Source organism: Equus quagga, chromosome 15 (assembly GCF_021613505.1).
Source record: "Equus quagga isolate Etosha38 chromosome 15, UCLA_HA_Equagga_1.0, whole genome shotgun sequence".
NCBI classification, from domain to species: Eukaryota; Metazoa; Chordata; class Mammalia; order Perissodactyla; family Equidae; genus Equus; species Equus quagga.
The window spans coordinates 8,955,533-8,972,645 of record NC_060281.1 but is presented as its reverse complement, the minus strand read 5'-3'; the positions used below and the strand labels follow the sequence as shown (position 1 = coordinate 8,972,645).

Genomic DNA, 17,113 nt, shown 5'->3' with positions numbered 1-17,113 from the left:
ATTTCCTTATGTTTTGTTTTACAAATGAAAATTACATTTTAGAGGGGGAAAAAAAGCCACATTGAGAACGTGCCTTGTTTTCATTGTTGTCATAATTACAAATTCACTAAAATAATTTCTAAAAATAATAGCATTTCGTTAAATACAAGCTTGTTTAATGAGTTGATTGGTTATGATAATCGTCTAGTCTTAATGCAGTACTATTTCATGATTAGCAGTTTCAAGATTATTATCTCTTACCTCTCACAGTCTAGTAAACAACTTCATAATTCAGAAAGACAATGGAGGAAAACGACTGCTAGAAACTCTCACATAATATATCTGATATTTAGATACAAGAAACAAAATAGCAGGCTTAGAAATGAGCCTGAGAAGGACGCTTTAGATAAAAAAATGCCTTACCTTTGCGTTTGGGTGGCATAGCTGTTATCATAAGTCTCATATGTCTGGTCATCATATTCACCCCCGTAGCCATCGTCATACCCCTGAGGCAGAAAATGGCAGAAAGACCTATTAGCAATCAGTTTTATTAACTATGATCTGTTTTTGCTTAAAGAGATATTATATAATGCGACCTTGATTTATGTTTGGGTAGTTACTCTGCATCACATTTTACTGGATTAACAACTTCCACACAACCTCAAGCAATATATTTCATGGATCAGATATTAATGTTCAGTAATTAAACTCGGCATATCATTGATGTGGCAATACCTACCCTAGGATTTACTTAAAATTTCGATCAATACTAATCAAGACAATTAAAGAAATTCAGAATAAATTTTTCTTTTGAAAATATTATAAGTAGATAAGGACAGTTATGATAAACTAATGGTGGTGCCAATATATCTGTTCCCACCCCACTGAGAGTTTTTCTTCCCCTAATAATAATCATAATTAAGATTAAAACTATAAAATTCACGATCCCTAACCTGTAGTCAACTTTCAGTTAAAAAGATGTAGGTATCATTGCAACAAAAAAAGAGCAAGGAAAAAAGGAAAGAACGAAAGAAAGGAAGGAAGAAAAGGAGGGAGGAAGGAAGGAAGAGAAAAAGAAAAAAGGTAAAATAGAGATCTTTCATTTTTTGTGCATTCTAAGGTTTTCGAGTCTCATAAACAATGCTGTGTGGTGAGTTTAGTTATCTGACTAAATTAACGCTAACAAAGCTAATGAAGATTTGTCACTGCAAAATGTGCAAGCAAGCTAGCAATTATGCACTCCAGTCACCAATCATTCTGCAAGTGATTTAGTTTGTTTCCCTTTGTGGTCACTGACTTTATTCCAAACCCCAGTCAGCCATCTCGACTACTTCTGAAAAACCTATAGCTTTTCTGCCTCCGCTGGTACATCTCTTTCCCTGGAATGTACGTCCGTCCCACTCCACCAGTTCATAATTTCATTTCCATCTGGAGGCTTATAAATCTCTCTCTTTATCATGCTCAGAAATTTAAACAAAAAATGTGCAGATGTGAAAGTTTCCACATTAATTTTGACTAAGACTTTTGAGTCCATTTAATCTGAAGACTAATATTTTTCATCACCTTAAGAAAATTTTAAAAATATTATTTATTACTTTTTTATCTGGTGTACCCTTTGTATAATGGTATTTATACGTGAGGTTTCTGAGTCTGACCTCAATTTCTTCTGTTTTCCCATTCATGATTTCTATTTTATCATATCTTTGCCCTTCAGTATGGGACAGTTTCTCCATTTGATTTTTCAATATTCTAAATAGGTTCTTATAAATTTCTTTTAAATTAAATATTCAAAAGTTAACTTTAGTATATAAAAATATTACATCCCGATTACTTAAAAATAGTATTCAAGAGTTTATGTCCAAAATGCAGCACCTCCTTATCTTGTCTTCAACCTCCAGTTCTCATTTAGCTTTTTCATCTATTATTTTAGCATTTATTTTTCATTGCTAAGTAATAAGGTTAAATTAATGTTGCTTGATTTATAAATCTTAGTGGTTTTTTACTGACTACGCATTCAGATTGTTAAGGATTTATTTCTATCATAGACTCTTCCCCATATTCCTCCCTATAACTGTCTTCCTAATATAGTTTCATCATAATTTTTTCTAAATAGTAAATGTCTACGTTTTTATTGAGTAATTATAAATAATTATTATGCATTATTGAGCCAAACAGATTAATATAATTCTAGTTTTTATTTTCCTCTTTTTGCTGAGGAAGACTGGCCCTGAGGTAACATCGTGCCCGTCTTCCTCTACTTTATATGTGGGATGCCTACCACAGCATGGCTTGCCAAGCGGTGCCATGTCCGCACCCGGGATCCGAACCAGTGAACCCCGGCTGCCGAAGCGGAACGTGAGCACTTAACCACTGTGCCACAGGGCCGGCCCCAAGTGAAGAATTTTAATTAAAGAGAAAAATTAAAATACTAGTTCAATGAGCACTTATCTACTCTTTATCTAGATATGTCAATTGTTGATATTTTCTCCCATTTGCATTATCTCACTTTATATACACATTTTTTCCTAAACAATTTGCAAGTCTGTTCCAGAAATATATTTTATCCTAAATACTCCTGAGTATAAGGATATTCTCCTACATAAATACAATATTATTACTCCCTCCCAAAAGCTCACAATAATTCTTTAATATGATTTACTGTGAAGTCCATAGTCAAAATTCTGCAATTGTCAAAATCGTATCTTTTATAGCTATTTAAAAACATCAGAATCCAATCAAGATCCATGAATTGCATTTAGTCACTGTATCTGTTTATAACTGTTTAGTATTTTTAGAACCAGGACATTCCTCCAGCCTTTTCTGCTTTCCATAACACTGACTTCTTGAGTCGTCTACACTCGTTGCTTTGTAGGCTGCCGCACATTCTGAATTTGTCTGATTCGCATAGTTATATTCTGATTCAATATTTTTTGAAGAATGCTACGTATGATATTGTGTTGAACATTTACCTGACTGCAAAGTTTTGAATTCTGGCCCCATGCTTGATTGATAGGCTGCATATAGAAGTTTAGGCTGAAAAATGATTTTCAATCAGAAATTTGAGTGCTTTGATTCAATGTTTCCTATTGTACAATGTCTTCTACGTTGATGTTGAGAATTCCTACAACTTATACGTGACCTAGTTTTGCTTTGTTTCATTTCGTTCTTTTCCCTCTCTGGATGCTTTTACAATTTTTATCTCTGATGTTCTGAAATTTCACAAGGCTGTGCTTACGTGTGTGTTTCCTTTCATTCTTTGTGCTGGGCACTCAATGAGCTCTCTCAGTGTGGAAGCTTATATTCTCCAGCTCTGGGAGATGTTGCTCCACTTTTCCTCTCTCTTTCTAGAACTCTTACCAGTGAGATACTAGATCTTCTGTATTGGTACATTAATTTTATCTTTTTGTCCTATGTGACGGCCCTTAATCTTTTTATTTCACTTAATGGGAGAACTCTATAAATTCATCTTCCAGCCATTCTGTGAAATATTTAACTTAAGTTCCACACACACACACACACACACACACATACATTAATAACTATTAGGAGGTGAAGAGGAGGTTTCCATGTTCTCAGTGAAATTTAAGCATCCCCTTCTCATCCCGAGGCCTCATCTCCCCTCTGAGGGAACAAGAGTTAACATCCCTGTTGGAATTTTCAGTGCCGCAACAAGCAGGGCCTGCTCCCAGCTCTCGGTCCTGGAGATCCACCTGGGTCAGTAACTGGGGCATTAATGATATTTGCCACAGGTGCCTCAGAGGATGAAGCCTCTTTTCAAGCATCCAGGCTATTGTTCCTGCACCAAGGTTATAAAAGTACAGCTTCATTCATCTTCACTCCGATCTCAAGAGTTGAGTTGTTGCTTCCAATAAAAGGCAAGCCAGTTTTGTTTTGTCTTGTTCCACTTGTGTGTGTGTGTTTGTTTCCCATAGCAAGGAGCTAGAAGAGCCAAGGAGGGGGGCAGGCAGATGTCTTCCAGGCCACAACACCCCTGAATTCCCTTCCTTTCCCCTATTTCCAACAGTTGAAATGCTACTGATTTCTAAAGGCCTTTTTCTCTTACATGTTCTTCAGGAAGTTTTTCCCACTCCTACCAAGCATATGGGGACCCTCTATGCTCTGAATTCTAATAGCTTGTTGCGTTTTTCTCCCTGGTACTTAGAATGTCTAAACATGTACTGTATTTTATTTTTCCACATTTTTCTCTCTTCTTTAGAATATAAGCTCCTGAAAAGCAAGGACTATATCACAGTTAATCCCTTTTTTTGGATGCCTTGTGGTGCTTAACATAATGTATTCCATAGAGTATTCACTCAATAAATATGTACTGAATTGTTAAATTAGCACGAAGACTGTGCTCAACCAGTGTGGATAAGGATGGACTTATCAATCACTAGAACAGGAATCTTTCAAATGATGAATAGAGAGCAGTGTCGCCTCTATTTATGAAGAATAGCTTCACCAGTTGGTCTGCAGAAGACAATTACATTTTCCTTCTTCACTTAAACTTCTATGTTTTTTAAAGTCTTACATAGAAAATCCACAGAATAGATAGAAATCCTTCCTGGCAACCTGCAATTTCATAAAGCAATAGTGCAGTGGTCCCCAAACAATTGTATACTTACTATAAAAAAGAAAGTACCTGTGGATACTTGTACATAATCTATTTTTATTTTCTAATATGATGTAAATATTTATCTAGTTTTCTTAAGACAAATAAAAATATGGATCATGCTAGTGGTGTTCTAAGATAAGTCACTAAAATAGACATGCTCCCTAAAAAGCCAGTCAGTATCTGCAAGAGATTTAAATTAAATATGAATATTCAACTAAGAAATCAAAACATAAAAGATCAAAAATTCTAAAAATATTTTTTTTCCCATTTTTGCTCCATTGTTTCTGCTGTTTACTTTGAAAAAAATTGCCATCTTATGTCCCGGCCTATTAGCACATTTCTACTACAAGATTAAGACTGTTTCCAATGCTACTTAAGTTATCATGATCTCAAAGTAGAATTTCTTAAAATATAAAGGGTATATCTGATGTGTCAGTAAAAGGAAAACCTTTTACAATCAAACATTTTAAGTTTGTTTCCTTCTAGCCAGAGAGAGACGATTTGACATCTCTCACAACAAGGGAGATAAGATTCATTTTTTTCTGGAATATGGTCACGAAGAATCTCTCTTCTATCTTGAATTTCTTCATATTTGTGAAGTTATAAATTCTTTAGCTTTCTATTCTTTGAGCCACATAAAAGCAGATCCTTAGGAAACACAATCTTGGCTACTTTCCAGGTCTTCACAAGGCCTCTACAATTTACTGAAGGTACAATCTGAAGTGTAGGGCTGACACGAAGACCTGAGCAATAAAGAAACAAGAGGACTTTTTTTTTTTGGTAGTTTCGTATGAATTACAGATCACCTTATACACCTGAGTATTGGGCAAAGCAGCATACAAGATAGACGCATATAACTATAAACACATAGTTACAAAAAGCCAGTCCTTTTTAAATCTCCTTTGCAGAATGTATTTTTCTGCCCTAATAAGCCTACTAATTTTTCAATTTAAGGAGGTCATTTTGATTTAAAAACCCTTCTTGAACTATGATTTCTGCACCAATTTTGGGTTTTTAAATCTAAATAATGTTGGCCCTACACATAAGCTTATAATAATAGTAATTTATCAGACGTTATATTAACCACTGAATTACCTATTATCCAGGCATTAGACATAAAAGAAGAATAAGATAGAATTCCTGTCTTTGAGAGGTTCTCAGACAGTGGTGTTCTGGTAAATGTTCAACAAATGCTTCTCCAAAAATATTATATGCACATGCATGTATGTGTGTTTGTACACATAATTTCATTATAAATTTTACTGACATAAAGCATACAATTTACAAATAAAAATCAAATGTTCTATTTACTTTATACTTAAAATTAAACTTTATATTTAATTTATATTAAAAATAAAATTTATAGCATGCAATTTACAGATAAAATATAGAATTTATTGTAAGTTTTATACATAGACTTCAGTGACTTGCTATCTTTTGCCAAATCTACTATCAATTTTTATAATTCTGTTGTTACAATGATACAACCATAAATCACAAGACAGATAACTACTCATTACTATCCAATTCAGCAAAGAAGAAATCCCTGAATTGATGAACATGTATAATTCTGAACTATGAAAGTCATTCGAAATTTTCATGTATTTTGGCAAATAAAATGAAAGGTACAACTCACATCTGCATGTTGGAACTTAACTCATTTGTCAGTGTTGTGAGCAAATTTGGTCTGCATTGGATAATGGTTTTCACAAAATAGAAGAATGTTTCCTCAGTTTTATGTTTTATTCACAATGTAAAGGCTATAGAGATAATATAAAGTTAAATCTGTATTATTAAGATTTTCTCCTTAGTTTTCTTAAATCTACGTGATTAACATAACAAAACATCAAGTCCTGGCGTTTAGCATTTGTCAATATCTGTGGTAAATATTCTCTCACCGTGGCTGATTCCAAGCTATCAACGTGATGTCTTTAAAAACAGATTTGGGAAGAGATAAACAGTAGCACACCATTATGTATTTCCCACCATACAGATACAGTAGACATAAATAGCCTAGGGTTATTATAGGTTGTAACAAAAGAATTAGATATTGATGAGTTTTAAATATTAACTATCTTTGTCTTTAATGCAATTTATTTAATTTTAAGTTTATACAATTTAATTTTTAATAATGACTGTGTTTAACAACCAATTTGCAAAATTCCTAAAAATTTGACAAGGAATTTCATTAGCCAGCACAAATCAGCTCTCGCATATCATTGCTCTTGGCCTACTAGGGGAGGCCAACAGATGTATAAAAAATTGAAATACCATGCGGCCAGCCTGGTGGTGTAGTGGTTAGGTTCGCACAGGTCAGGCCACCATGCTTTACATGAACACAATGTTATAAGCCCCACTTCCTCCCTTGAATTCGTCCTGATCTCACTAGGAAACGAAGGTACAAGCATCAGCTGTAATAAAAATAATCAGGTTTTCTACAAGCAGACCCCATTCTATAAAGAGTATCAGTCTTGAATTTATAAAAAGATGTTAGTTTTTGAAAGGCCTTGCTGTAAAATCCCCATACCAATACATGTTCTTAACATTGATCTGACAACTAGAAGGACCTGCAACTAAGATATACAACTATGTACGGGGCGGGTTTGGGGAGATAAAGCAGGAAAAGAAAAAAAGAAAAGATTGGCATCAGTTGTTAGCCCAGGTGCCAATCTTTAAAAAAACAAAACAAAACAAAACATTGAATGTGACAATCTCTGGTGTGTGCCCATGTGTATATTACATTACCCTACAGACACCAAATCAAAAATTCTGACAAAAATGGAAACATAAATAGAATATATTAAATTTCCTCTAAATATAGAGTTTTTCTAATCAGCACGAATTTCTGGAGGTTTTAAAGATTTCTTGTAAGTCAGAAAAGGGAATCATCACATAAATTTTTTAGAACATCTCTCACCACATATTTTGGAAAACACATATGTTTCCAAAATATCATATCATGTTACTGACAGTTTGGCTAGTGGTTATTGTATTTAGTTTTACCTATTTAAAAAGTTAAGTTGGACCCTATGAAGTTGCTTTTTTATAAGTCAAAATATATATTTATATATATATGTAATATATATATGTGAAATATAGTTCAACCTAATGCTAATATACAAAACTATAAAACTGGAATGTTTTTATCAACTAAAGAAAAGCAAAAATGTCATATGATCCCGGTAAGTTATTGTGGCTTCCAGAAAAAATCATTTGGAAATTTAAATGATATGAAATATCATTCTGGCTCTGTTATATACCTACACTTTCTTCAAAGACTTTTAAATTTAACAGTCTTGGTGACAGATTTAGCATTTCGTCATTATTCTCATTTTGGGTTTTAATTTCTGTTAAAGGTCAGCGGGTATTAAAAGAAAATAAAAGGAAATAATGTGAAATTTTCTAATACAATCGAGAGAAAAAGAAAATAAAGTCAAATATGCAATCAAGAACCATAAAATATTCTAGAATGAGGTAATTTAATTATGAGGGTCAAGATCATAAATCTGTCACCAAACACTAAAATACTAGGCACAGAAGCAATTTGTAAATGCTGCCCTTTAATGTTATTGAATATAATTAACAGGTCAGATAGGAACTTGACATTTAACTTTCTTTATGAAGTGTGGTTATTTCTTACAAACATATGGTCCTTTCTTAACTTAATGAGCTAAACTGTAAAATGCACAGCATGTCCACTCTGTATATGATCTCTTGTTACTGCAAAAGCACTTCATGCTAATTCAAATTAAAAAACATATCATGAAATATTAAAACAAAAACAACATGGAATGCTAATGTTTTAATAGTCAATATTCCCTTAGGATGTAAATGATCAATGCTTATGACCATGGTTTCTTTATACTTTCTCATGTTTCTTTTCTTAAAAGTTTTATTTTTATGTGAATATCTCCCTAAATTTTTATCATACATTCTCTGCTTGATGTTGTATAGATGAGTTTCTTATAAAATAGAAAGGATTTGAATAGTATCGTCTATCTCTTTTTTCCCAGGGAAAGAATGTGCCTATTACAGATTACTGACTGGTTTAGAATAGCATGGTGATGGCTACCCCTCAATGTGTAGCTTTTGTTACTGATGCAGTAGGTCAGCTCACTCACTCACTGTGTGAAGTCATTATCTGTTCAAAACCATCCTACAGCATAATGGTCCACACAGTCCATGAGGAGTCACTATACCTAACAATCTAGCTCTGCAATCAAGTAATACTTGAATTTTCTGAAAGTTTTCTATGGAAATCAGTGAATAAGTCCCCAATCAGCCCATGGCACTCTATTATATCTTCATCTTCTCTATAGGTTGGAGTCATCAAACAATTTTCCCATAGATATAGGTACACTCAACATGAAGGTTGGAAATAACATATTTCTGACATCTAACTTCTTTGAAATTAAAAGCTCCCCAAAAACTACAAGACCATCTCTGACAGCCATGCATATGCATATTCCATACTACAAAAGTAATCTCTGGGGAGGCTAACTCTAACTTTTAAATCAACTCAGCAAAATCAAATAACAAACCTGAGCAGATACACCTGGAGGTTATGTATATTTAAAGATGAAATTAATAATATTTCATTCAAGTGAACAACATTCGGATTCATACACAAAAAGCATGTGCTCGGAGACCACTACGTGCCAGTATGTGAAGTATTTCCTTAAAAACCTAAATCAATTCTATAAGGTGTGTTTTATATCTTTACACCCACTTTACAGGTTAGGAAACAGAAATAATTTTATGAGTTCATAGCCCATTAGCAAGTGGTCCAGCTAGAATTCAAATCCAATCTCTGACACTGTCTAATGCTTAATCTTTAGTTGTTTTACTAAAGGCCTAATATCATTAATAGTAAAATATGTCTCATGACTATTTTAAAATCATTTTGAGTATGTAAGTTTTTCATAACAATGAAAACACAGTTTGAAGTTTTAGCCGTTAAAACATGTATGGGAGAAATAATTTTAAAACATTTTGGGTTAATAATTTTTTAAATATTTTTTTAAAAGCCATGTTCTACCTTTAAATGTCAAGAACTCTGCAGGGTCTGAGATTTTAATCTATTTATAAGTTAACAAGCTAGCCTGTTACTCTTTCACGATGCCGGCAGAAAACACGAGACTCCTGGGTCAGAAACAAGGGGCTTCATTACTTATAGCAAAGCAATAGCCAGAGCTTCATACACTCATTGGGTCGCATTTCAAGAAAGGGAGAGTGAGTTTAGGAAATCTTAAAGTAAGCAGAAGCAAACCTACTCTTTTTCTGGGGGAGATGGTTTCTCATCCCTCAGTGTTTCTTCCTGAAAATATAGTCCTGAGAAGTCGCGTGGGTAAAGAGTGGTCAAGCCTTGTATTCTTGGCTTACCCAGGCAGAAAGCGCAGGGGCACTCAGCGTCTGTGGTGGATTGCAACTCCCAAGAAGAAATGAGCAAAATGCATGAAATCTAGGAGTCCTTTAAAAGTGACTTACAGTCTTGAGAAAGGAAGGAGAGATTATTATAGTGTTTCCCTGATTATTGAATATCTGAAGGCTAGGTCAGCAGAGGATAATATGTGTCTTTAATTTTATCTTGTTTTATCTTTTCAACAGAATTGAACGTGCTTTCTCCTTTTTTACTCTGCATTCCTTTTGTCTCCTACACATCTATAATGTTTTACCCAAAGGCAGTGCCAGCCAGCAACCCTTTTCTATTAGTAGCAATAGACATTGTCAATTTGTGACATACTATCTCCTGAAACATAGATACATATTTTTAGTGAGGCTCCACGGTTCCTGCAGAATATTAACATTTTCTACCAGAATGATTTCAAATCTGCTTCCCTTTATTGGAAAGAGTGACTAAAAATTAATTTCCAAAGTTTTCTAAGTTTCAAAGCTCATCTAACTATATTTTTGGTGAAAAATACTAGGTAATGTAGTTTAAACTTCCAAGTAGGTGATTCTTAACCATGAACACCTGTATTCATTTTTTGTTAAAAAACTATACAATAAACCAAAGTATATCATAAACTCTAGATTAATAAGAATAATAAACCTTAGTGCTTGGTGAGGACAGAGGGAAGCAGTAGCTATTTATAGAATGCTTCTAGGCTATAATTCAAAAGAGGTCTCCCGTAATATCATAGTTTTATTTTTCCCTAGTATGCCATGAGAGGTTGTTAACTTTGTGTTTCTTGAAGAGACTCATTTGTCAGTAGGGTTCCCCCATCCCCATTTTTATAAATTCCTTTTAACACTTAGAAATCAGACAGCAATATGCTAAATCTAGTTAATGAACAGACTTAGGACTAATGAAACTGGAAGTTTACAGTAATGTACTAATGAGAGCCAGTTTGCTAATGGATCCACTTTAAATGTGTTAATGCTTTATGTACTTCACATGGCAGGCATCATTACTGCTTCAGAATAGAGCCCAAAGCAAACGCTTTACAGTCAGCGGTAGGAGTCTCTAAGGCCTTCTAAGCCACTCAACAATAAAAAAGACAGATAAAACTGGTAAAGGCTGTCATGTCTAAGAACAAGATCAAGTTTTAGAAGGCAACTCATGTTTTTCACCCATAAGTACCAAAAGGTTAAAGATGAATAGAAGGGCATTGTCATATCTTAATATATTTCTAATCATATGAAGCCAATGAGCTGGCCACACAAGGGGAAAGTTTTTCTTTTAAGGCCTTTTTATCTCTAATAATCTAGATGGAGCCTTGAGGTTGCTGCTGTGTTTTATTTGCTATTTTAAGCTAGAAGAAACCAAAGCCTAAAGAGTTGTTAACATCATCATAGCTGACCTGATTCCAGTGATCTAATTCAACCTGTATATGGCAAGGGATAAATTAGAAAAAAACAAACAGAATCCTCAAATTCAGCCTCCCATAGTGACTCCTGCCACTCTTCTTGGTAATATGATTTTGGTTGTTGAAACAGGGATTTCACAGCTTGTAAAACAAGAGTGTGAGAGCATGATGCATCTATTTAACATTTTTCAATATTTCTTCTTCAAAAGTATTTGAGTTCTGATCTTTAGTAACATTTTTTCAATTAGAAAGCAATTTAAGAACCTATCATTTACATTCATAAATAAAGCAATTTTGATAGTTTGTTTTACATAACTATCACTTTCTAATAAGTTATGCACGAGGCAAATGAATATCAAAATTACATAATAATGTCATATAAAGCAGTTAGGTAATTTTCATTTTTATGGTGATTTTTTTCTGTCACAGGGTACCATATATAATAAAACTTCTTTTATTATCCTGCGAGGAAGGTATTTCTAAACTTTTTTCACTTTCTATGATTAGAAATATATTAAGATATGACAACACCCTCCTCTGCATCTCCAACCTTTTGGTACTTATGAGTGAAAAACATGACTTGTCTTCTATAACTTGATCCTGTTCTTAGTCATGACAGCCTTACCAATTTTATGCTTCTGGAAAGTCTTCTGTTTTGGCAGTGCTTATTTTCATGGGAAAATATAAATATTCATATGAACTTATTAAAACTAAAGGATTTATTTTGACATTGTTCAAAAGGGAGGGGTCTCACTGCTGAATTAGGCTTAGTTCTGGTCTTCAATATTCTATTTTTTAAATTACTCTGACTTTGGTCAGGGCCGACATTTTTTTTTTTAAGCTAGCTCAGGCTCTCCGGGGGCTGGTGATTCAGGCCACCTTTGAAAGCAGCAGCCCTGGAGGTGGCGTGTGTGAGTAAACCAGGGCCCTCCACCTCTATTGCAATCCCACTCGCTCTAGGTCAAGCTTCACATGAGATTTCTTAAAAAAATTCAGTCTAAAATGTTTCAAATATGTTGGTGTAGAGCATTCTGCTTTATTAAACATTTTTACATGTTCTATCGTAACCACCAAATGTAAGCTATTTGTTCTGAAAATATCAGTTTGCTGTACAGAAACTCAAATTTCTATCAAAGGATCATTCGAATTGCTACATTATTCTATAAACTATTCATTTTCTCTGTGGTGATTCATTGCTTTCCAAATTTGACATTGTGTTGGCTCATAATGTTAAAACTCCTGTTGCATTTCACACTTGGAGACTTCTTATATATTAGTGCAGTGCTGGCCAAAGGATCTTTCTGTATTGACGGAAATTTTCTGTGCTCTGTGCTGTCCAACGTGGTAGTCACCAGTCTGATGTAGCTATTGGGCACATAAATGTGGCTAGTGTGACCGAGGAATTGAATTTTCAATTTTCATTAATTTAACTTTAAATTTGAGAGGCCATATGTGGCTACTGGCTACATATTGGACACGGAAGCACCAGTGAATAGATATATATGAAATATTCAGCTGCCCAGAAAGTTTTTAATGTCTGTTTTCCTTTTCAGTTCAAACTTAGCCATAGAGGGAGAAAAAGCCAAAGTTAGATTTTATCAATGATGTCATTTTGATAGCAAAAAAGAATGTCTTTTGAACATGCCATCCACTCCCCCGTCCTCTTTTCCTGCCTCATTTTAGAAATACCCTTGATTTTCTCTTTTGTGATTTTGAGTGATTTTGCTTCCTAATGAAAGAGATGGACTAGGAGCTTGGGTGGCATTTTCGATAGACTTACTCCTTTGAGAGTATTCCAAGGTAAAATGAAGAAACCGTTAATGACATAATAACCTCTAGTAGTTCTGAGAAAATTTCAATATGCAAACATCCAAACAAGAGCAAAGAGCAATGAGCTTAGGGAAAATCACAAACACTTCTTGACTCTGCACTCATCCTTCTTACAATCATTTTAAAGAATCAACAAAAGAGGGAAAAAAATAGACCCATATGTCTGCATCTTTGGTGATTTAAAGACTGCTATTTTACAGCAGAATCTTATGTTGTCGGTTCTGCTATATTCCTTAGCTTTTCTTTATAAACTAGTGGAATGACCTCTGGGTTTTACTCTTAACAAGGATTTCAACATTCACGAAATGGATGATGAAGAGTTATTTTAAGAACATGTAAGATTGTTGTGTGGAAAAGGGTAGAAGACACCAGAAGAACTTTTATGTGTGCTATCACCCTTTGTTTTAAAGAACAACAACAAAACAACATTCTTGACAAAAGGATCTTAAATATAGGAAGAAGAAAATAGGGATGGAGAAGAGCATCACAAGAGATGAAAAGTCATCTTCTAAAAGTCTGTGACATGCGTAAATCTCAGGCCCATGAATAACAGACAACTTTGATTCCAGTGACAACTGGTAACAGAAAGAAAAGCAGCTTAATGATGAGGTGAGGCCAGTGCAAGGATTGGTAAATACACAGAACAACAAGGGAACAAGCCGGTCTATGGGGTTCAGGATCTTTCTGCCTGGATTTCTCTTAAACCTCCTTGATTAAGACTCTTCTGGCCACACAGCACATAGTGGGCTTTGTCTTTCTGAACCTGCGCTGTTCTTTTCACATGTTGTAGACTTGTAGCTGCAGGCACTGTCAGTCATGCCCACTCACCCCGTCATCCAGACAGGCGCTCTGCTCACCATCTCTACCCTACTTCTTTGAAAAGCAGTCAAGCATTCCCAGACAAATCTATCTTCTCATTCTGTGCCTCTAGCTCTCCTTTCTAAGCTTTTAAGGTTTATTTCCCTCTTTCATATTTTCCTTTTTTACCAGGGAGTGACCGCCTCTCTTCTCATTTATGCCCAAACAAGGAAAAAAACCCAAGAACTAGGAGGCAATAAATCATCACAGAGATGGTCAAATTTGACAAATATTCTAGTTCTTGCCAAGAAATCCTATGTCGAATTCCTATGTTTCTTTTTTTATCTTGAGTAGCCTTGCTATAAATGGGGTTATAATATGTCTTTATCAGGAATAAGGCAAATGATGATGGTAATTATGTTATTATGATCATATATACCTTCAAATACACAAATACATAATTTTACATTACATTATGTCATAGTAGTATAGTAAAAGAATTTCGAGTGACATATTCTGGGACCTGTGCTAAACACTTTAGCTAGATTATCTCATTTATTGTTAGGAGGCTGCTACTGTTAACATCCCCATTTTACAACTGAAGAAACCCTCGTACGATTTCTAAAGTGAAATCATAACCACCTAAAGGACCAGTGTCTCAACTTCCGGAATTTTCGAATAACCCTTTATTTTCAATTACATATTTTTCAAAATTTATACTCAGCTTTATAACTGCTGCAACTAATAATAGCTTCTCTATATTGATTCCTTCATAGGGGATTATGTGTGTGCATTTTTAATCATCTGAGTTCTAGGGAACTAGGAACGGCCAGCCAGTCTGGCTGTGGGGTCTATCCATGAAAGAAATAGTAAGAATTGGGTATGAAATAAACTTCTCAGGGGTCATACCCAGTGGGATGTGTCCTATTGCAGAAGCCCAAACTTTATAAGGTCACACATAGAAGGGAAAGACGCTCAGAGAAAAGAAGACAGGACCATCGGCTAAATGACACAGGCTGAACTGTCCAAGATGCAATCCATCACATTTTTGCTAAATAGATACAACACCTAAATGCCGAATAGGACAGCATTTCACCTGGAAAAGCAGGAAGGAGCTACTAACCCAATTCTGGGGATTAGCCAAATTAGCACACTCTGATGGAGGGGCCTGTTAGCGCAAAGAAGCTTGAGGAAGTGTATTAGTTTGTTAGAGCTGCCATAACAAAACACCACAGCCTTGGTGGTTTAAACAAAAGAAATTAATTTTCTCAGTTCTGGAGGATAGAAGTCCAAGATCAAGGTGTCAGCAGGTTTAGTTTCTGAAGCCTCTCTCCTTGGCTTGCACAGGGCTGCCTTCTCACTGTGTCCTCACGCGGTCTTTCCTCTGTGAATGCACATTCCTGTTATCTCTCTGTGTCTTATCTCCTCTTCTTATCAGGACATAAGTCATATTGGATTAGGGCCCACTCCAACTTAATTACCTCTTTAAAGGCCCTATCTCCAGATACAGTCAGTCTAGGTGTTAGGGCTCCAACATACGATGGGGTGTGGGGCACAATTCACGCCATGACAGGAAGTAAGGCACCAAAAACACAGGAAAGGGGGGAAGGCCCTGAGACATCACAGGTCTAGGGATGGGATTTGGGCCAAGTCTAGTCAGACTGCCATGGGCCAGAGAGTCCCATTCAGCATTCTGGATGATACTTATATTATTCTGCAAGATAAGGATTACTTTTCCCATTTTGCAGGTGAGAAGAGTAAGGTTCACAGGGTTTAAGCAACTTTCTCAAGCTCTCACAGATTAATAAACAGCAGATAGGATTCGGCCTAACTTTTATCTGATTCTAAATCCTAGCCTTTCGTCCATTAAATCATACCGCTAAATCTGCTTTTCTGTAAGCCCAAACATCCAACATAATTGTGACTGAAATACAAAAGAGTATGTTACTCCATTGCATTACTTTAAAACTTGCATTCCATTATCTTTCTCTAATATTTTTAATTTTGATTATAGACTTTAACAAGCTGAAAACCTAATTATCTCACTTGACAAACATATTTGAGTGCCTGCCAGGTGCCAGGTGCTAGTCCAGTGATTGTGGTACAGGAGTAAACAGAAAAAAACCTCTCCACAAATGGAGCTGATGTTCTGGTTGGTGGCTTAAAGTGCAGAGAATAAACAAAATGATTAAACTGAGTGTATGTTATGCTTTATGGAGATGGATATTATGGAAAAAATAGAGCCAAGTTTTCGGGGCAGGGGTAGTGGGTACGTAAGTTTTAATAAGGTGGTCAAGGCAGGCTTTCCTGAGAGGCTGAGATTTTTAGAGCAGTGTTTCAATGAGAAGATGTTCTGGATTAAAATAATAACAATAATAGTAACAAAAAGAGGACTTGCAGAATTCCACTGGATCCTAAGCACTTGCTAACTTTTATCAGGTGTTTTATTCATGACCAGCTGTGTGTCAGAAAACCAACCAGAACTACACAGGACTTGGTAGTTCACAGAATGGAAGGAAAGGCATCTCTAGGGATCCAATCAACACAACATTCATGTCATTCTTCCTCACTCTCTCCCCGCTCTCTCTTCTACTCTTTCAATTTATCATTTCTCTTTGTTTTCCAGGCATCACCACTTGGCAGGGAACATAGCCTCCAGCTGCTCCAGTCACATTATTTAGCAGCTAGCCAAAGAAAGGAGAAAGTTTCTCTTTCAGCTTCAGTTTTCAAACTCCTGAAGAAGAACTCTGATCTGCTTGGGACACATGCTTTTCTCTGTACCTCTCACTATGGCTGGGGGTAAGGGATCATGACTTGAATGGTTTGGCACCCCCTAAACTATATGAGCACTTCTCAGAAAGAAGGTGATACTTTGGACAGGTAAAAGTAACTGTCCAGTGGAATGGAGCTTCTTTAAGCAGAGAAAAAATTGTAACTCATGGTCAGCCCAACTGAGTTAGTCAATCACGGTTACGCTAAACAAATTGTGGATCTTTTGCTCATCTATGTGTAGTGTTGGGATTTCAATTTTCTTCCCCAGGCTTATATGAAAGAGAACAAAATACGGAGATGGGAGGGAGGG

At 35.3% G+C, this 17,113-nt stretch overlaps 1 protein-coding gene across 1 annotated transcript in view; it reads right to left on the bottom strand.

The window, feature by feature from the left end:
- The window catches only part of KHDRBS2 (KH RNA binding domain containing, signal transduction associated 2), a 515,709-nt gene that overhangs the window by 42,391 nt on the left and 456,205 nt on the right, over window positions 1-17,113 (bottom strand). The window contains exon 7 of the mRNA XM_046641311.1: window positions 403-485. Coding sequence (XP_046497267.1) covers window positions 403-485 — 83 coding nt within the window. The remainder of the gene's footprint in view (window positions 1-402; window positions 486-17,113) is intronic.